A 22,352-nucleotide genomic window follows, 5' to 3' on the forward strand; every position below is an offset into this window, starting at 1 on the left:
CCGACCGCGCATTGAGCGAGCGCTTTACTAAGTACTGGGTTACGATTTGTAGCCCGTAGTCGTACTTCACGGCGGACTGGGGCGTCCACGTCGTGTGGCGTTGGTCCAGGCGATGTTAGAGAGCATTTACTCACGGCGGGACCTAGCCCAGTGGTAAAGCGCTCGCTTGATGTGCGTTCGGTTTGGGATCGATCCCCGTCGGTGGGCCCATAGGGCTATTTCTCGTTCCAGTCAGTGCACAACGAAAAAAATCCAGCAAAAATTATAGAAACTTAAAGAAAATTCACTTCTTAACCTTTTAAGGAGTTTTAGACTATTAACTACTCAGTTGCCACCCCCCCCCCCCCCCCCCCCCCCCCCACCCCACTCCCACCCCCAAACAAAAACATCCTAGCTACGGCATTTTCACCCTGTATTTCCATCATTTAACCCACAGTAGTAGTAGTTGTCTATGCAAAATGTGCAATGATTCGTTTGGGATCCCATATAGTTCTTTAGTAGTAATGTAAATTTATATGAATAAAAGTTGTAATTCCGATTCGGGCATGAGAGAGAATAGAGTGTAGTGGTCATATACCTACCCATTGAGTCGTTAAAATTCACTCTGGGTGGGAGCCGGTACACGGCTGCGAACCCTGTACTCCGACACCACCGAGACGGGTTCTTCACTATTGCATGTCTGCACTTTTTGTAAATCTCAGCAAGTCACCGTAATCTTGTGTCCAGCTGACCTTGCATTCGATCAATCAGAACACTGCTAACATACGCCTACAATAACAAATATGGAATTGTGAATGATATCGTGGTCTCAAAATGACGTTGGCTCATGTCAGACCTACTAAAACCAGACAACAAGATCGGTTTTTCAATGGGAAGCTCAAAACATGTTGGAAGAAATGTATTCACTAACAAAAGAAGGTCCCATTAAGGGTATGTAAAATTAATGTTATTTGTTTTAACAATCAATAGTTTTAAAATATAGTATATTTGACAAGATGAATATAACTTAAGAATATAGTTATTATACAAAGGACTGACACAATGTTTGTCGCAACAATACCAACTGAGTAAAATATGCCACCCCTACAAGGCCCCAATCATGGCAGGTGACATTCATTTTACCTCTTCTCGTTAGAGAGTTCGTCTAAGTAAACAAACTACAGTTTCAAAAAACTTTATGCAGTCAACAATGAAGTTGTCAGTAGTGATTCCCTGTCTGTGGCGTTCATTGTCTGCCAGTAAATCAGTCAGAACATTTTCCATTTCCTCAGTGATCGAAAACAACGTAAGCAGGAAGTAAAAGTTTTATAACTGTTGGGTATCACACCACATTTAATTTTTAGTGTTGTTAATATTATTATTAGGTGTTTTTTTTATCAAGATGACGCTGCACCCGTTTAAGTTAAAATAAAAGAGGAGTCATGGAAAGACTTTCCTTTGGCACTGTCATTAACCCTAACCCTAACTCTATTGATGATAAGTATTTATAATTTTCTTTATACGTGACAGTGCCAAAGGAAAGTCCTACCCGTCATTATTATGATTATAGCCTAACCCAGCTGAAATATGTGGCATCAGTTGTGGTGAGTTTTTTTGTTTTGTTTTTTGTTGTGGGTTTTTTTTGGGGGGAGGGGGGTTGTGGCAACAGTGGTGGGTTGGGTTGTTGTTTGTTTTTGTGTTGTTGGGGGTTTTTTTGGGGGGGGGGGGGGGGGTAATCTCGCCTATATTATAAGACTGATTGCACTTGCCACCTCGAACAGTCAGTGGACTGTTAGGCCTAGCCCCCATTATATTGTAATAATGAGGCAATCTCTCCTAGTCCAAACCTTAACCCTAAATCTAAATCTAACCCTAAAACTAATCTTAACTAATAGGGGGTAAACAGTTGAATATTTTACCCTAACGAGTGCTCTACGACTGGTACATCAAAAGCTGTGGTATGTACTGTCCTGCCTAAGGGGAAATGTATACTAAAAAATCTATTCAGGGCTTGCTCCTTTTTCAGTAGGAGTACCCTATGTTGTGAAATCAAGTGTAGTCTTCATTTCTTTCAATCAGTGGCTCCATTGGGCTATTTCTCATTCCAGCCAGTGCACCACGACTGGTGTAACAAAGGCCGTGATATGTACTATCCTGTCTGTGGGATGATGCATATAAAAGATCCCTTGCTGCTAATCGATAAGAGTAGCCCATGAAGTGGCGACTGGATTTTCTCTCTCAATATCTATGTGGTCCTTAACCATATGTCCGACGCCATATAACCGTAAATAAAATGTGTTGAGTGTATCATTAAATCAAACATTTCCTTCTTAAATGAATTATATTTACATGACCTAATGAATTATTTAAAAATTCTATTAAAATTTGGTATCGTCAAAACCAGCGCTCACACCGCAACAAATTTTGTTTTTAGACTATTTTCAGGAACATGTATGTAGAGCATTTCAGAGAAAATTATTTGAAGACAATTTTATTATCCAAAATGTTGCATTCACTTTGCATAAAAACATTATTAATAGCACTTGGTAAGTGATCAACATCACACCTCATACGAAATAAAAGACAGATAGACCATCGGGCTGGTAGTTGCATTTTTTAACTCATCCGTAAGAATATTTTCTCGCATTTGGCAAGTGGGTGAGTATTTTCTGCAGACCTGGATATGGTGAGCCCTGAAAACTTTGTAACTTTCAATTTTAAAATGTGTAAGTTTTGGAGCCATGACATAATCATTTGGCAGTTCTCATTAAAGGCATACCGTCACAGATTTAAGGACCTTATTTCTCTAAAAATGGATACGGTAATAACTAAATATTACATTAATTGTTGGAAACCAAATTTAGCTATTGCATCACCTCAAATGAACCATGATGGAGTGAAATCCATGTCAACCCTTTCGGCAATTTTAGTTTTTGAATTATGGACCATTGCCATAATTCAGTTATTTTTACATTTAGGGACAAATCAAATTATTTTTGTTCAGGTAATACTTTGTTAGACCATTAAATAGGTCAGTGGTCTGTGACAATATGCCTGTAATTTAATTTTAAAGTTGGTTATCAGACATGCAAAACAGAACAATAGTTCGCATGCAGTTTTGTACCCTGAGATCAGTTTTTCAAAATCTCAATCTCTCAGCAGTTCATTAAGTGCTATTTATAAAAGAATGAAACTGTAATTTAATTGGTGTTTTTTATTATATAATTTTCAGTCGATTGCCAGTGAAAAATTGAAATCGCTAGAGCAGCATCAGAAGGAAGTAATGGCGCGGGGGTTACCGAAGCGTAAACCAATACCTGGTGTAAAGAACATTATCGTAGTCGCGTCGGGGAAAGGTGGAGTCGGAAAATCAACCACAGCAGGTATGAAGGAAGGAAGGAAATGTTTTATTTAATGATGCACTCAACACATTTTATTTACGGTTATATGGCATCGAACATATGGTTAAGGACCACACAGATATTGAGGGAGGAAACCCACTGGCGCCACTTGATGGGCTACTCTTTTCGATTAGCAGCAAAGGACTTTTTATATGCACCATCCCATAGACAGGATAGCACATACCACAACCTTTGTTATATCAGTCGTGGTGCACTGGCTGTAGCGAGAAATAGCCCAATGGGCCCACTGATGGGGGTCGATCCCAAACTGACCGCGCATCAAGCGAGCGCTTTACCACTGGGCGACGTGTTGCCCCCACAGCAGGTATGAAATTATTAAAGTCACATACCCTAGCAGGCTTGAACTTAAGAATTTTCACCCACAGAATTTGTTTTTTAATTGCCGTGGGTGAATCGGCCCGCCAACGGCAATTTTGAGCCTGCTTCTGGCAATTTTTAAGCGGTCACTTTGGTCTTACTGATGGGGATTAATCCTATGACTGAAAGGTTATTTTGTTGCATTTAGACATACATGTATTTATATTGTTCTCTTTCCAATGAAATCTTCTTCTATTTTTTCAGTTAACCTGGCTCTTGGAATTGTTGCAAATGAACCTGTAAGTTAAATAACATTAATTTTAATTATAAACATATTACAAACAGCTTATATATATATATATATATATATATATATATATATATACAACTGGGTGCATTTGGTGGACATTTCGTTTCAATTAATGCTAATTTTTAAACCTTCCCCACAATCTTCCTTTTTCTCTCCTCTAGTGGTGTTGTTAAACAAAACAAATCTCTCTCTCTCTCTCTCTCTCTCTCTCTCTCTCTCTCTCTCTCTCTCTCTCTCTCTCTCTCTCTCTCTCTCTCTCTCTCTCTCTCTCTCTCTCTCTCTCTCTCTCTCTCTCTCTCTCCCCCTCCCACTCCCTCTCCCTCACTCATTCTCTCTCTATCTCCCCCATTTCTTTATATCTCTAATAAGTGTCAGAATAGCCATGTGTAAGAGACCTGTTAGTTCTAGTTGTTAAACTTGCATATTTTAAATTGCCTTTGCTTATCTTTCTTTAAAACCATACAGTTAAAATGTGTCAGTCTGCTGCTATATTGTAATCCATGTACATGTAATAATCTCCCTTGTATCCCCTCTTCTGTTTCAGCACGTCCAGGTGGGTTTATTAGATGCTGATGTCTTTGGTCCTTCAATTCCCAGAATGATGAACCTTTCAGGAAAACCGCAGATCTCGTCAGGTAATTGAAGTTTTTCAACAAAAAATTTAAATAATCATGTCTCACTGACTACACTCTGCTATTTGGTAGGAGTAGCATTATGGTAGAAACAGGTTTTCTCATAAGATAAGCCTAAAACATATTGCACTTTTCCAAGAAAGAAAGAAAGAAATGTTTTATTTAACGACGCACTCAAAACATTTTATTTATGAGTATATGGCATCGGACATATGGTTAAGGACCACAAAGATATTGAGAGGGGAAATGTGCTATCGCCACTTAATGGGCTACTCTTTTTGATTAGCAGCAAGGGATCTTTTATATGCATCATCCCACATAGGATAGCACATACCACGGCCTTTGGTGCACTGACTGGAGTCTGGAATGAGAAATAGGCCAATGGGCCCACCGATGGGGATCAATCCCAGACTTACCGTGTTTTCCGAGAATGTGCCCCTCAAAACTAGGTATTGTAGATTGACTATATTAGTAAATTATATTAACATATATGAGGTAGTGATATCAGGGCCCCAACCCTAACACTACCATGTTTGTTATTGCAGGTTAGTAAACTATGTAAAAAAAAATAAAAAATAACAATAATAATAATAAAATAATATTAATAAAAAAAATAAAAAGAACCCCCCCCCCCCCCCCCCCCCACCAAGGTAGATTGACTTTTTTCTTTGTTTTAAAACTACATTTGCATTTGAGATGTAGACCTACTGTTCCAGATAAAATGTATATATATATATATAACACCATTTTTTGGAATTGAAACAAAAAATAAAAGATGCAGTTAATCGGATTGATCATTCAGTAAATTTTACACAAATAGTAAATTGATTAAATTTGAAATAAAATTTCATATCCGATGCACAAATGAACTGATTCTGCAATCTGAGGAGGCCTCAGAAATTATATTTTCTATCTAGCTTATGAAAATTATTGGCTTGCTTTTTGTTTTTCAGATAACCTACTCGTTCCTCTGGTTAACTATGGAATTAAATGGTGAGTTTTACACCTCATGTTGTTTGTACGATCGGTAACCCTTGGTGGGGCCCATTGGGGTTTCCTTTCCTATCCCTACATTGTAAGGACTAGAGTTTGTTTTGTTTAATGACACCACTAGAGCATATTGATTAATTAATCATCGGCTATTGGATGTCAAACATTTGAAGATTCTCCGACGACTGACTTTCTGCAGTCATGCTTTCTGTTGTATCGGTCATAGGTTACTGAAAATTAAAAAGAAAAAAATATATATTTAATAAACAATGACAGATCTCTGCAAATATAAGTGTGTCTTTGAAGAATGTACATGTATGTATGAGCTTGTTTTATTTAACATCCCTGGAGAACATTGATTAATTAATCATCGGCTATTGGATGTCAAACATTTGGTAATCCTGCCACGTAATCATCAGAGGAAACCTGCTACATTTTCAGGGGCGTGTGCAGGAAATTTTGCAGGGGGGGGTCGAGGTGTCTGGCAAAGCCCGACACCGTGAGTGCTGCAGACACGAAGACTGTGGCGAGAGGTCTGGGGGGGTCCTCCACCCGAAAATTTTGAAAAATTGACCCCTTCTAGGGCTGTTCTGAGGTGTTTTCTGCTGGCTAGCTGAGCTGCTTTCACAGGAATGTAAAAAATTGGGATATGAATTTTTTTTTCGCCTTGAGCAGGGGGGAGTTTCGTCCCCCAACCCCCCCCCCTGCGCACGCACCTGATTTTTCCTAATGCAGCAAGGGACCTTTTATATATACACTTTCCCACAGACAGGAAAGTACATACCAAGGTCTTTGACCAGTTGTGGTGCACTGGTTAGAATGAGTAAATATCCAATCAGTTGAATGGATTCTGTGAGGCAAGCACCTCAGGCGAGCACTCAAACAACTGAGCTACATCCTGCCATTTTAAGAACTAAAAGTACTTATTAAATATATTTAGTTTTTTTAGAATATCAGTGTCTGGACTTTCAGGTTGTTTCTGGTCATTATGATATTTGTAGTAAATCAAATGGAATTTTATCAGCCAGTAAATGTATATATATATGCGTAATATATCTACTATTTTAGTTAGGTGTTTTATAAAGGTAATTTTAGTATTAATGACTGAAAAAGGCTTGTTTAGTCTCAGGGCAGAACTAGGCATACGGGCTCCCATTATTGTAGGGGGGGCACGCTGGTTTTTGCCCGAATCAAACAAAAATGCCCAAATCTGGATAACTACATTTACTCATATAAGCATTACTATATAGGATTGCAAACGAATCACTATGCATTTTTACATGGATTACAACTAATTTTGAGGGTAGATTGATGGAAATACATGGTGAAAAGGTCTCAGGTTAGCACATTTTGCCCAAATATCTGTATAATTTTTGCCCGAATTTGAGGTTTTGCTCTAGCACTAGGGGGGCCCTAACTAGTTATGGAGTTGAGTTTTAGTCTATTTTTAGATGGTATTTCACCATTTCAAAGTCACAGACTCATGTTTCACTCAATTGTAACTTTATCCAAATGTGTTACAGGTTTGTAGATTAACTAAGCTGAAACTAGGTTCTGTCCCTTTAACAATGACAGTAATTGTTCTCTTACAATAATTTGGTAAATTATTTTCAACATAATGTCTTGAAGGGCCGTATTTACGAAGCCAGTTTTTCTTAAATGCAGGTGTTCAAGCATTGTAAATGTGTGTAATTAAACAGGATTTGTAAATTCGACCCTGAATGTTTCCTGTTTGTGTTGCAGTATGTCTATAGGATTTCTAGTGGAGGAAAAAGCTGCAATCATTTGGCGTGGTCCTATGGTTATGTCAGCTATAGAGAAATTACTCCGTCAAGTAAGTGTACTACAGGGTCGGTCTTTTTTTCTATAACATTATTTAAATCACTATAAATTATAAATGGATCCTTGACCTCATCTCAATGCATGTCCCCTCCTCCCCTCCCCCCAAAGAAAAAACAATGAAAAATTAAATTAAATACTAAAAATAAGGAAATAAATTCACCATAAAGTTTAAAAAAAAGAAAGAATTAAATTAATAATTTCTATAGACATTACCTGTCCTCAAACAAGTGCACCTCCCCCCCACGCAAGTGGTCTGGTCCGAACATCCCAACAGCCAATGGGATGGCCTAAATTCTTCTACTGCATACTGCTCTCTAGTTCCGGTCACATGACTGTAACTTCCTTCTTTTTCTCTTCGCTAAAGGGTCTGGACGTCCTTTTGCTTGGCTCTGTTTGGAGTCAACTTTTATAAGACCTTTGGTTTTGTATTAGTGTTTGGGTGAAATGTTTTTCACCTTCGTTTTCATTAGCTTTCGTATGTTCTTTTCGCGTATTTCACTTGACTTCCAAGCGTTTAATTACATGAAATGTTGTTTATATTGCCGGTTGTCGTGTCGGACGCCATTTGCAAAATGGCGTCTGTGTTGACTGGCTTTGTGTTTGGGTGAAATGTTTTTCACCTTAATTTTCGTTAGCTTTTGTTAGCTTTCATATGTCTTTCGCGTATTTCGCTTGACTTGCCAAGTGTTAATTACATGAAATGTTGTTATATCGCCGGTTGTCGTGTCGGACGCCATTTGCAAAATGGCGTCTTTATTTACCGGCTTTGTATTTGTGTTATGGTTGGTTTTTCTTTCTTTTCACAGATTGAAAAAATTACTATTATCATATCTGATAATGTTCAGGCGACTAGTTCGAGCGTGTTACGCTGCAAGAAGTTAGCCGGCGGCGACCCAGGTTGTCGTGTTCGTGTGGCCTCACTTCTAGATGCGACCTTTTGTGCGGGCTTGTCTGATGTCGAGTTTCGCGGCTTACCTGAAGGTGGTGTCAGCGAGGACCAAGAAGGTGGAATCTTCGAGGACCAAGAAGGTGGAATCTTCGCCTTCGATTGCTGACTCCGTGGCGGAAGAGTTACGTTCAATTCTACCGACCATGCTGGAAGAAACAATGGCGTCAATGGCGACCTTACCTAAATCGGCGAGTTCGGGGTCAGGTCCGGTTCCAGTCCCCTCTTCAGGGGGTGCGGCTTCTTCAGCTCCACCGTTACTTAAGACTTCGGATGACAGGCCTGCGGTCTCTACGCAGCCCTCTAAGAAGCCGGCTCATTCAGATAGACGCTCCACGGATTCCAAGGCTCACCGATCTTCGGCGGGGAAGTCCCCTTCGGCGCATCGGAGCCGGGACCGTAGCCGTTCCACCTGTATGGCTCCCTACGGGTTCCACAGATCGTCAGCGCCAACCTTCAGTTGATGTGGCTTCCAAGGCCTCCGAGGGCTAGACGGGACCATCCACGGTCCGGTTTCACATCAAAAACCAGCGGCTTCCATTACGGTACATCGATTGACCTGTGCTCGAGTTCTACGAGACTTTGGTGATGAAGCGCCTGCGGCATCTGTCATTGAAGAGCCCGACTCTACGGACCATATGACTATGAGGGATTGCTTGGCGGCTGTCTACGACATGTTGCCGTCCTTGCCACATCCAACGACGATGTGGTCATCCGTTCCTTGGTATCCACACGGGACCGCCCACGGTCCGGTTCTCCGGTATCTCCATCGGGCCATGACCAGAGCGACTGGCCTGTTCACGGGTGCTACGTGACTTTCTGATGATGTATCGGTTCATGCGGTGCTGGAAGATCTGGATGCGGCGGACCACTTGTCACTGAGGGATTGTCTGGCTGTCATATCTGATATGCTACCGCCGCTGGCCCATCCACCGGTTTCAGCCAAGAAGGGTCCGGGTTCGATGATCGCCACGGAGGTTCCACCGGCAGATATATGGCATTCGATCGTTGGCTGCCACAGGCCCCCGTCGGTTTACACGGCTACCAGTAACTGGCCCGTGCGTATCGTTGTTCCAGCAAGCAGACGGAGCCCTGTAACGAATTGGAAAATTGCGTCATCGGCTCACCGTTCGGTACCGTCGTCCCCGTGATCGATCGAAGTGGTGCAGTGTCCAGGGTTCCACCGGCTCCTGCCGGTCCGTGTACATCGTACCGTCCACACCAGTCGGCAGCTGATTCGGCGTTCAGGGTTACACCGGCTCCTGACGGGACCGTCCACGGTCCGTGTTTCCGATGCAGCCAGTACATTGGATCGAAGTGCCTGTGCCAGGTTACTGACCGATTTTCCAGGTGATGCGTCGGCACCTTCCGTTATAGAAGATCCGGACGCAGTGACCCACATGGCTGTGACTGTTTGTCTCGCTGCGGTGTATATGCTTTCGTCACTTCACAGTCCACTCGCACCATTCTAGAAGGTTTCCGTTTGAGGACTGATCCGATGTCGGTTTACTTGAGTAGACTTCGTTTGTGCCGTTCCCCATTCGTCACAACGAACGTATCCCGTCTTCAACCTATCCTTCAACGGTGTGACGCCGGCCTTGGATGACGCTGTTTCCGGCGGGACCAGACGTCTTCCTAGAACTTACAGATTGGCACGTCCTGTCGATGGCTTCAGTTCAGCGTACATGTTGTACATGGCGACCATAACTCCTCATGTGCAGGATGCCAGAGGATATGCCTTGTTCTAGCCGTCGACTTTGATGTTGGTCTACCTTATATCTTCCGTGACGTCGATGTGCACTACGATTGCACACTATCGTCAACCGACTTGCCTGAAGCGATCCATTCTTGACTTTCAGCACAAGCCGGTAATCTTGGCAGAAGTATCATTGCAAGAGTAATTTTGACGTCGGCGCAACATTTTATGCTTAGAGGTCGCGGTATCCAGTTTGTTTCTGAATCCATGCATTCAGTACAATAACGCAGATTTGCTGATCCGGTTACCAGTCGCCTTGCAGTCCAGTCCCTGTTGGTGGCTGTGGTTTCCAGATGAAGCCGATCTACACATCAACCTGTTGGAGATGTTGTCAGTTACGTCATCTTTCATTGGCGAGAGATGCTGTCAGGCGCCTCTCTCATGGTAGCCACAGACAGTACTACCGCGGTGGCTTATATCAACCGTCAGGGCGGAACCCACTCCAGCAGTCTGCTGCAGTTGACTTATCGTCTCTACAAGCTGGTTGACGAGATTCCGTTGCAACTTCGGGCTCGCCATATTCCAGGGGTTTCCAATGTACTAGTCGACACACTGTCTCGGCCGTCGTCTCCACAGCCGACGGAATGGATGCTCCATCCCGAAGCGTTTCGATGGGTGTGCGACAGACTTTGGACACCAAACATCGATCTCTTCGCCACACGATTCAACCATCAGCTGAGGGTTTACGTGTCTCCGGTGCTGGATCCCGAAGCTCTGGATCTCGACGCCTTGGCCATCAGCTGGGAACAGATGGACGCGTACGCTTTTCCTCCACGAATCCTCCTTCCAAGGGTGCTTCAGAGGTTTCAGCTGTACCATTGTCGCCTGTTACTCATTGCTCCAATGTGGCCATCCAGGATGTGGTATCCAGATCTAATACGTCTTGCCGATCCACATCCTTTACCGCTGCCAGACTGGGATCATCTGTTGCTGCATCCCACGTCAAGACTATACCATCCACGTCCGCAGTTGTTCCAACTGCACGCGTGGACTTTATCGCCAAGAGTTTGAGAAAGAAAGGTTTTTTCTTCACAGTCTACGGCGGCCATTTTGAAAGCGCACAGATCATCTACTACTGTGGCTTACAACGTCAGATGGCTTTGCTTTCACCGAGGGTGTGTCCGGCAAAACCTCAAACCTCAGACGATCCAGATACTTCGTCTTGCTGGGTTTTTTGGCTGTATCTGCGGACCACTTTACGATTAAAGGGGTCTACCATCGCTGGGTACGTTTCGGTCATCGCTACTGTTCGTGATGTCGCTACTGGAACGAAGTTATCGGGTATTCCTGAGATCCATAAGATGATCAAAGGGTTTCGCCTTGATGATCAAGTACACCGGTTTCGGCCACCAAGATGGGACCTGAATCTGGTGTTACGAGCGTTATCGACCGCACCTTATGAGCCGATCGAATCCTCTTCCCTGCAAGACTTGATGCGGAAGACGGTGTTTTTACTCCGTTTTGCCACGGCTGCCCGTGTCTCAGAACTCCATGCTCTTGATGTAGACTTGGTACGTTTTCACCAAGATCGGCGTGCAGTCAACTTGGGGTTACTCATGAACTTTGTTGCAAAGAATCAGTTACCAGACCAAGCGCCTCGTTCGTATGTTGTGCAGGCCCTCTCCTCTATCGTTGGTCCGGCGGACGTTGAGGACTTGGCGTTGTGCCCTGTCAGAGCCCTGCACCAGTACATCGAGAGGACCAGATCTTTTCGACAACATCGCAAAAGACTTTTCCTTTCCTGTAACCAGAGTCGGTTGAGGGACCTTACCAAGAACACGGTGGCCACCTGGATCCGGTCTTCTATCCTGACCGCCTATCAGAAGGAGGGTTTACCTGCTCCGTCTGCTTCTAATCCGCATGAACTCCGTGCCTTGGCTGCCACGATGTCCCTGCACTGCAACACACCCATTCAGCACATTATCACTGGTTGGTTCTGGGCTACGGACTCCATCTTCGCCAACTATTATCTGAGGGATGTCTCCACAGAAGACGTTGAGGGGTTCCATCATCTGGGTCCGGTTGTTGCTGCACAGACTCTGTTGAATACAAGCCGTCCTCGTCGCCGTTGATGTCTGTCTGATTCTGGGCTGCATACCGAGATGTCCATCGAATAGACAGATGAGGATTGCTTAGACTTTTGTTCTTTTGCACAGTTCACGTACTGGTGCCGGAACTTTTGTCTCGATAACCTTTACCCTGCACTGCATGTGGTTATTGGTTGTCGTTATTGAACTAACAGATCTTTGGTGTACTAGACAGAAACACTCGGGGGTCTTGTTTTGTTCAATGTTCTGACGGATGCACCTCATTAGGTTGTCGCTTGTTATTGAAAAACTATAACACTTCAATACGTGAGGGTTACCTAACACCTGCATCCCTGGTGGCTACGTCTTCCCACCCTGTCAGAACCAGCATGAGATGTGGCTTCCGCCTCCTGGTCCATGTGTTCTAGGAGCCGTACCTGCCACTGCTGACGGATGCCACCATTCTGGTTGTTGTTACTAACATCACCTGCATTGGTCTGTGACGGGCATCCCTAGGATGAGGGCTTACCAAGGTTGGCCTTATTCTTCCACTAGTCAGCCTCTTTCCGGTTGGGGAGTTATCACAAGCATCTACGGATCTCGGCACCCACCACCATCTGTTGAATGCTGCACTTGTTTGAGGACAGGTAATGTCTATAGAAATGGAGAAAACTTGAGTGTTTTCTCTTTTATAGATACATTACCTGTCCTCAAGATTCATCCCGCCCGGGCCTCCCCGCTTCCTGTTCTCCGTGCGATGCGCTCAGGGAAAAAGAAGGAAGTTACAGTCATGTGACCGGAACTAGAGAGCAGTATGCAGTAGAAGAATTTAGGCCATCCCATTGGCTGTTGGGATGTTCGGACCAGACCACTTGCGTGGGGGGGAGGTGCACTTGTTTGAGGACAGGTAATGTATCTATAAAAGTTTTCTCCAAACAATATTTATCACTACACCCAGTTCTGTCTTATCGTGTGGGACCCAGAAATTAAATTAATAAAACAATATTTATCACTACACCCAGTTCTGTCTTATCGTGTGGGACCCAGAAATTAAATTAATAAAACAATATTTATCACTACACCCAGTTCTGTCTTATCGTGTGGGACCCAGAAATTAAATTAATAAAACAATATTTATCACTACACCCAGTTCTGTCTTATCGTGTGGGACCCAGAAATTAAATTAATAAAACAATATTTATCACTACACCCAGTTCTGTCTTATCATTGTGTGGGACCCAGAAATTAAATTAATAAAACAATATTTATCACTACACCCAGTTCTGTCTTATCGTGTGGGACCCAGAAATTAAATTAATAAAACAATATTTATCACTACACCCAGTTCTGTCTTATGTGGGACCCAGAAATTAAATTTGAAAAAGACAAATTAAGGTTCATATTATTAAATAGGGACCCTAGTACATTGCTTTGCCAGGGGACCTCAAATATTCTTAAGACATTCCAGACTACCCACTGCCCCATTCCCTTTCTCTTCTTTGAATTCCATCTCATTTCTTCCCGATCTGGCAACTCCTCCTATCTTTCAACTAACATTTGCTGTCCACCTGCACATCCCAGTCCTTGTCTCTCTGATTGCGACATGTGCTTGCCTCTTGTGGCTATCCATGCCAAACACCAAATGGTGACGTTGTGGGTGAGACATTTTAATCCTGTTTAATTCTTCTTCGCAGGTTGCCTGGAGTCCGGTGGATTATCTTGTAATTGACATGCCTCCTGGGACTGGTGATACACAGTTATCTATTTCACAAAATGTGCCAATATCAGGTATGTACGTGTATGTGTTTATCAACCAGCAAAGTGACAGACCCTAGTGTTTTTTTAACATTTAGGCATATTTTTCACTATCAGAGCCGTTTATCATCACTGAAATCAAACATTACTTATATTTTATTGATTAGATTATCCATTTCTGTACAACCGAAGTGTTTCTGGTTATCTTGGTGTTCCGAATACCACAAAACACTTTCTTTTTTTCTTTTTTTTAAAGCACATGTGCGTCCGAGAAGTAACGGATATGGAGTCGAGTTCTATTTTTTTTGTAAAAGCACACGTGCGTCTGAGAAGTAACGGATATGGAGTCGAGTTCTAGGGTATTTTTAAAAGCACACGTGCGTCTGAGAAGTAACGGATATGGAGTCGAGTTCTAGTGTATTTTTAAAAGCACACGTGCGTCTGAGAAGTAACGGATATGGAGTCGAGTTCTAGGGTATTTTTAAAAGCACACGTGCGTCTGAGAAGTAACGGATATGGAGTCGAGTTCTAGGGTATTTTTAAAAGCACACGTGCGTCTGAGAAGTAATGGATATGGAGTCGAGTTCTAGTGTATTTTTAAGGGTATTTCGCTATTTGAACATCACAGACTCTTGTTTCACTCTTTTGGTAATTTTGACATGCTGTCTTAGAAGAAACACATTACATTTTTCCATTAGCAGCAAGGGATCTTTTATATGCACTTTCCCACAGTCAGGATAGCACTTACCACAGCCTTTAATATACCAGTTATGGAGCACTCATTGGGATGAAGAGTGGGACGTAGCCCGGTGGTAAAGCATTCGTTCGATGTGCGGTCAGTCTGTGATCGATCCCCATCGGTGGGCCCATTTGGGTATTTCTCGCTCCAGCCAATGCACCACAACTGCTCTATCAAAGGCCATGGTGTGTTATCCTGTCTGTGAGATGGTGCATATAAAAGATCCCTTGCTGCTAATCAAAAATAGTAGCCCAGGAAGTGGCGACAGCAGGTTTCCTCTCTCAATATCTCTGTGGTCCTTAACCATATATCCGACGCCATATAACCGTAAATAAAATGTGTTGAGTGTGTCGTTAAATAAAACTTTTCCGTCATTGGGATGAAAAACAACAAAACAATTGGAGAGTAGGTCCACTGAGGTGGATCAATTCTAATGATCTAGCACATCAGGGAAACAGACTCTTTTTTTTCTTTTCTTTTTTTAATCCCACTTCCCCTTTCATTTCACTTTGAATTCCCTCTCATTTCTTTCTGACATCTGCTATCTTTCAGCTTCTTTTGCTGTCCACCTCCACATCCCAGTTCTTGTCTCTCCAACTCCGTTCTTTTCTCTCCTCTGAATTCCATCTCATTTCTTCCCGATCTGACATCTCCAGGGCCGTAGCTAGCGGGGGGACAAGGGGGGCAGTTGCCCCTCCCCCCCTCCCCGAAAAGAATCTGGAAAGCATTATAGAAATTTAAAGAAAATTCTTTTCTTAACTGTTTAAGGAGTTTTAGAATATTAACTACTCAGCTGCCCCCCCAAATGGCCCTGATCTCCTGCTATCTTTCAACTTCTTTTGCTGTCCACCTTCCACATCCCACATCCCAGTCCTTGTCTCTCCAACTCTGTTACTTTCTCTCCTCTGAATTCCAGCTCATTTCTTCCCGATCTGGCAGCTCATTCTATCTTTCAACTTCTTTTGCTGTCCACCTCCACATCCCAGTCCTTGTCTCTCCAACTCTGTTGCTTTCTCTCCTCTGAATTCCATCTCATTTCTTCCCGATCTGGCAGCTCATTCTATCTTTCAACTTCTTTTGCTGTCCACCTCCACATCCCAGTCCTTGTCTCTCCCACTCTGTTCCTTTCTCTCCTCTGAATTCCATCTCATTTCTTCCCAATCTGGCAGCTCATTCTATCTTTCAACTTCCTTTGCTATTCTCCTTCCACATCCCAGTCCTTGTCTCTCCCACCACAACAGGTGCTTATCTCTCAGACGAACATACTACAAACCTATTTTGATATTGTAGGATCTGTGATCGTGACGACACCGCAGGACATAGCCCTGCTGGATGCGAGGCGAGGGGCCGAGATGTTCCGGAAGGTGGACATCCCCGTGTTGGGCGTGGTACAGAACATGAGTGTGTTCATCTGTCCTAACTGCGGACACCAGGAACACATATTCGGGAAAGATGGCGCAGAGCGAATGGCGAAAGAGATAAACGTCCAAGTGTTAGGCAAGTTACAGTGCATCACTCGACTAGAAAGTCAATTAGAAAACCATAGTTGGTTTCTTAAAGTCAATACAGTACCTTACATCAATTGACTGTGAAAACTAGAATACCATAGTTGGTTTTTTAAGTCAATACAGTGCATTACTCGACTGTAAAGTCAACTTGAAACACATAGTCAATATAGTACATGAATCAACTAAAAAGTCAACTGGACATACACAGTTGGTTTCATAAAGTTAATCCAGTGCATGACCTGACTGTAAAGTCGAAAAGCAATCCATAGTTGGTTTCTTAGTCAATGCAGTACATCACAAAAGTGTAAAGTGAACTAGAAATACATAGTTGGTTTCTTAAAGTCAATACAGTACATGAATCGACTAGAAAGCCATCTAGATATACATAGTTATTTTTTAAAAGTTAATACAGTGTATGATTCAACTGTAAAATCAACTAGAGACGCATAGTTGCTTTCTTAAAGTCAATACAGTACATGAATCGACTAGAAAGTCACATTTTATTCAGCTAAAATATGTATCGTTTCAGTGTGCCATTACCACTGTTATGTACCACAATGAATTCTCTTTTAATACATTTTTAATTATCTTTCCAGGAAATATTCCACTTGATAAATCAATCCGAGAACTGTCAGATACAGGACAACCAATAGTCATAGCCCGTCCAGATAGTCCGCAGGTACAAGTATCTTCAATTTAATTTTTTTTTCTTTTGTTATTTTTGATAACACATACAAATAACACACATGTGTGTGATAATAAGTTAAAGAGATAAGTTAAAGAGATATTACTGGCTGCTCCTAGGTTATGATCAGGTCGCTACTGCCATACTATCCATTAAAAAAAAGACACATATTAAACACAACACGTCGAAGGAAAATCCATTACTAAATGTTTTGGAAGAGGCAAGGAATGTCTGTCAAGATTTTAACAGTTTTTATAACCAGATGCCCTTTTTATTTTCATAAATTAAATACACATACAAAGCTTTTTTAGATATATATTAATGATAACCTTTTATCAAGTGTTTATTAATACTAGGGAAACAAAGAGAAAAAGAAACCCTAATAATGCTTGTTAAATTAGATCACAGTGATATTAAAGGCGCAGACCCTAGTTTGAGCCCGTAAAATGGACACTAAGTTTAGTTAATTTACAAACCTGTAACTCATTTGAATAAAATTACAATTGATTGAAAGAAGAGTGCGACATTAAAACAGGAAATATCCTTTAAAATAGACTAGAACTCAAATCAATAAACCGCTACTTCTCAGACACACGTGCGTTTTTAAAAATATGAAAAAATTGCAATTTTTGGTATTAAAAACACCAGGATGACCAGAAACACTTTGGTTTTACGGAAATGGATAATCTAAAGAATAAAATATAAGTAATGTTTGATTTTAGTGATCATAAATGGCTCTAATAGTGAAAAATGTGCTGTAGTGTCTAAAAACTAGGGTATGTCTCTTTAAAGGAGCTGCACGCAGTTGTAAAGTGCTGACTTGATGCGTGGTTGGTTTGGGTTCGATCCCCATCGGTGGGCCCATGGGCTATTTCTCGTTCCAACCAGTGCACCACGACTGGTATATCAAAGACCATGGTAAATATGTGCTATCCTGTCTGTGGGATGGTGCATATAAAAGATCCCTTGCTACTAATGGAAAAATGTGGCGGTATTCCTCTTTAAGACTATATGTCAGAATAACCAAATGTTTGACATCCAATAGCCGATGATTTATAAATCAATGTGCTCTAGTGGTGTTGTTAAACAAAACAAACTTTTAACAGTGACATTAAAAGTGAGTAGGGGTTGACAATAGTGAATGATTTAATGTTTGTTTAATGACATCCAGCACATAAATTTATATATTGGTTATTGGGTGACAAGAGTGTTACATAATTTTAGAAAGGGGAGCGGCCTTAGGGTTACAATTTTATAAAATGTTATATCTAGGAAATGGGGATATCAAAATGGTCCAAGTTTTATGTTACACATCAGGATAGCAGAAGAAAGCATATTCCTATACACTTGAAACAAAACTGAAACATCTTCAATTACATACTGTTTGTTTTTATCTCGAAAAATTCCAAGACTGAATTTTTTAATTTTTTTCTTTCAGGCAGAAGCTTATAAATCGATAGCAGCGACTATTGTAAAACAGTTACACAAAGAAAAGACCTAGAATTAACATCACCGGTTTGTGTGAACTTACCTAAACAGGAGCGGATATAGGAATTTTAAAAGAGGAATACAGGGCTCGAACTTAAGAATTCGTCTCCCACGGCAACGGGTGAAACAGTCCACCAACGGCAATTTTCAGCCTGCCTATGGCAATTTTTTTTAAAGTGACATTTGCAGCAAATAAACCTGACTGAAAGGCTATCTTGTTATATGTAGACATCTTTGAAATGTGCAAATGTTAAATATTGGCAGATTATGTACACCTGGTGTATATGTTTTGCCACTGTTGAGGAGCTTTACCGACGGCACAAAAGTGCCGTCGGTGATGCTCTCTACCTATGGCAATTTATATCTCAACGATGGCAATTGCTGTCGGTGCCGCCGTTAATTTCGAGCCCTGGGAATACAAAATGTTGAAAGTACTGGATATCACATGTATGAAGCGAGCAACACCAAGGATACTTTGGCCAGATGCATACTCACTGCATTGTAGGGTGTACTGTGTCTTCCACTACTGGTGTACTGGATCAATGTGGGGCAGGACGTAGCCCAGTGGTAAAGCGCTCGCTCGATGCGTGGTCAGTCTGGGCCCATTGGGCTATTTCTAGTTCCAGCCAGTGCACCACGACTGGTGTATCAAAGGCTGTGGTATGTACTACCCTGTCTGTGGGATGGTGCATATAAAAGATCCCTTGCTGCTAATTGAAAAGAGTAACCCATGAAGTGACGACAGCGGGTTTCCTCCTTCAATACCTGTGTGGTCTTTAACCATATGTCCAACGCCATATAACCGTTAATTAAATGTGTTGAGTGCATCATTAAATAAAAGGCCGTCCATAATGTTCAACATTTTGACAAGCATACAAACTGTATGCGGGGGGGAGGGGGTTAAGGGGCCAGCGTACACTTTTTTTGAAAATGAAAAATGTCGATCAACATTTTTCATTTAGGGATGTACACTTTGGGGGGGGGGGGGGGGGGGTGAAAAGTGTACGGTTTGTACGCTCGTGAAAATGTTAAAAATTTATGGACGGCCCCTAAAACATTTCCTTCTGATTTGTCAGCAGGCTTGCAATGGGCAAGTCAGTGATAAAGTCAGCTTTGTACAGATGGCCAGCTAGAAAGGTTTCCAGTCTTTTTTTGTTGATGGTTTGACCAGATTGAAGTGTACCGGTAACAGTGGTTGGACAAAACAAAATGTACTTCCTTCCTCGATGGTAATGTGCCTCTGCTGCAACAATGTCTCTGGAAGTTATGGCGAGAAGTCGTTCATTAGCGGTCTTTATTGCAATGTTTAGAATAGTCTGGTCAGCCCGAAGGTCTACGGCCTGTATCAAGGGTTCTCTGTGTTCCTTTTACATACTTGTTTTTACGTTCACAGAAAATGCACACCTTATCATACACACGTGAGTTTTCTTCAGTTCCCGTGTGTCGCAATGATTGCCTTGGTTCTGTCTTTTCTCCTTCAGTCCTAACCAATTCTTGCCTTTTTACCACGTTTTGTAGCCGTGTCAGTTCCTTTTTGTGCGTAAATCCTGATCTGCATTCACGATGATACAGTACATTGGGTACAACACTTAGATTGTCAGTCGACAGTTTTATGATAGGTTCAAAATGTCGTATCTCTGCAGCATCACAAAGCATTTTCCAAGATTCCAGATCTCTTGGCCTCACCAGTTGATCAGGTGGAGAGTTCTTTCCACAGATTATGCAGGGGTCAAGTTTGTGGCGTTTCTGTGGGGGCTATGCCATGGCTTCACATCTGAAATAAACAGCGTTTATCAGAATCGGAATCAGACAAGTGGCAATACCTAGTGGGCATTGGGGGTAATAGAAATCATAGAGCATAGTCCTAGTGACGTGCAGTTCAGGTTACACCTATAAAAATGTAGATGGCGCCTTGGATGAGTGGCTCCATATACCTACAATAGCCAGGTTATACATGTGAAATATAGAGGGTCTTACTAGAATTTCGTCTACCACGAAATTCCAATTCTTGCCACTTCCGCTACCTGGGACATAATCACTTTAATGTTGTGAAACACATCGGGGACAATGTCTAGAATTTTTATGAAAATACCTAGCCTTTTAATCTAGGGCTACATTGACAATCATTGCAATGTTTAATTACATCGCCACAGTGGGGCTACATCCATCCATCCACAGTATAGAGTATCAACAGAAACTGGCCTACAGCATACAGGTGTGCAATGTACATGCAATGGTTATGCATTGCAGAGGTGACCTACATAAAGTAGCCCTCACAAAGTATGCACAAGTGGGATTAACGTATATCATAAGTCAATACTCACCATCTCTGTAGGCTTACTGGAAGTTTTAGGCCTTCACAATAACAATAATTTGAGCTAGATCAAAGTAACATTTTGACACATGCACATGTCTGTAGTTCTTGGCATCCATGATGAAAGTGAACGTAGTATTTGTTGTGGTTGTTTTTTGTTATAGCCAATTCTGTAGGGCCCATGTATAATGAATCATGGTAGGCCTAACTCTGCAAGTGATTGGTACTGTGGTTGGCCAACATGTATGTTTTGGTAGATTATTTAAAACGACTACCCCAAACCATCGGAACCTATAGGCCTATGAACAGACTATAAGGGTTGAAGTGGTGTAAAATTATAAATATATGAATACAAAATGTACTTTGATATCAAATTAGCCTAACTTCATGTCCCCAAGTCATCTTTATGATTCCTTATAGCAGCTTATTAAAGATCTGATACTACCCCTACCCCAAAAGAGCCGAAAACGAAAATTAGGTATCTATAGTAAAACGCGTCACCAGAGTACAAAAATGGTCAAACAAGACCATGTAATGGTGGTTATGGATGGCATATGAATACATCTAGATGACCTAGGTGGAAATTTGACCATAACATGTATAGATAGAGAAGTGTGATAAATTTTACTAGAAAAATGTGAAAAAACACACAAATGTTTTACATTATTTCTTAAATTTGGAGCAGACAATAGTAATTAAGGTACACTATATATACATCATAAAATGCGTAATCCAAAGATGAACAAAATACTCTAAACCCCATATCTGTAGGCCATGTGGTTAGAGCTCCAAAGTCACTTTTATGAAGTATCATATTTTAGTCCCAAACCGGCGGCCATCTTTAAAGATGGCCACCATACGGGCACTAAGCTACACTTCCAAAAAGTCCATCACAGTTTTTTGGACCCCTCAGGTACCCGACTAACCAAAAATCACTGTTGGATCTGGTCACCTTTTTGGTAGTCCGATTCGGTCTGGCTCATGGACTACTAGTAGGGCCTCCACAAGTCCAAAATATTGGACTCGAGGGTCTAACTTGACCCGTACCCAAGTACCTGACACTTACACTAGATGACAATGAGACTAAGGAATAAAGTAAAATTTAATTATGCATCTTATTTCCAGCACTGAGCATGGATACCAAATCATGCAATTATATTTCATTCCACACATTCGACTTTTGTTTTACTTGAATCTTCATGTCTCATAGCTCTGCAATGTAACCGGCGGCACACATACATTAAAGGGTGTATACTACCAAATCAAATCCCACAGACGACAATAGTAACATATGTGGCTAAAACTCCTACCTGCAACGTATCAATCGACATAAACGCCACGCATATAAATACTACCACCCCTCACACTTAAAGTGAATCACAAAAAAGTGGGTGTCAAGCTGCTCATTTCTGAGATAACGGGTAGCGTCTATGACTACCCTAGTTCCGCACAAAATTTGAGTACTGTTTTTTTACAGGTACCCCATACATGTTTCAAGCACAAGGCTACTTGACACAGTGGTACTAGATGAAATAAAATTGCATACTTTTTTTAGCCCAGATGAAACTAATTTTTTTTACAACCAACACACATTTATAACCAATCACAGGACTTGTGGTGTTCACTTCTCTATTAAAAGTTGGGTGCACCTCGAACTTTGAC

General features: G+C 41.8%; 1 protein-coding gene across 2 annotated transcripts; it reads left to right on the forward strand.

Moving 5' to 3' along the window:
• Nucleotides 1–1,133: 1,133 nt before the first annotated feature.
• On the forward strand, nucleotides 1,134–18,416 carry LOC121387768 (iron-sulfur protein NUBPL-like). 2 transcript variants are annotated; one of them, XM_041518971.1, is made up of 10 exons: nucleotides 1,134–1,285; nucleotides 3,212–3,362; nucleotides 3,963–3,997; nucleotides 4,553–4,643; nucleotides 5,594–5,633; nucleotides 7,374–7,464; nucleotides 13,896–13,989; nucleotides 15,986–16,192; nucleotides 16,800–16,882; nucleotides 18,327–18,416. In XM_041518971.1, exons 1-10 carry the CDS (start codon nucleotides 1,178–1,180, stop codon nucleotides 18,387–18,389), a joined length of 963 nt encoding a protein of 320 aa, XP_041374905.1. In that variant the 5' UTR covers nucleotides 1,134–1,177; the 3' UTR covers nucleotides 18,390–18,416. The 2 variants fall into 2 exon arrangements, with proteins under 2 accessions (XP_041374905.1, XP_041374906.1); XM_041518972.1 differs by lacking the exon at nucleotides 1,134–1,285 and adding an exon at nucleotides 1,460–1,583.
• Nucleotides 18,417–22,352: the final 3,936 nt, after the last annotated feature.

This window comes from Gigantopelta aegis, chromosome 13 (assembly GCF_016097555.1).
Source record: "Gigantopelta aegis isolate Gae_Host chromosome 13, Gae_host_genome, whole genome shotgun sequence".
NCBI lineage: Eukaryota > Metazoa > Mollusca > Gastropoda > Neomphalida > Peltospiridae > Gigantopelta > Gigantopelta aegis.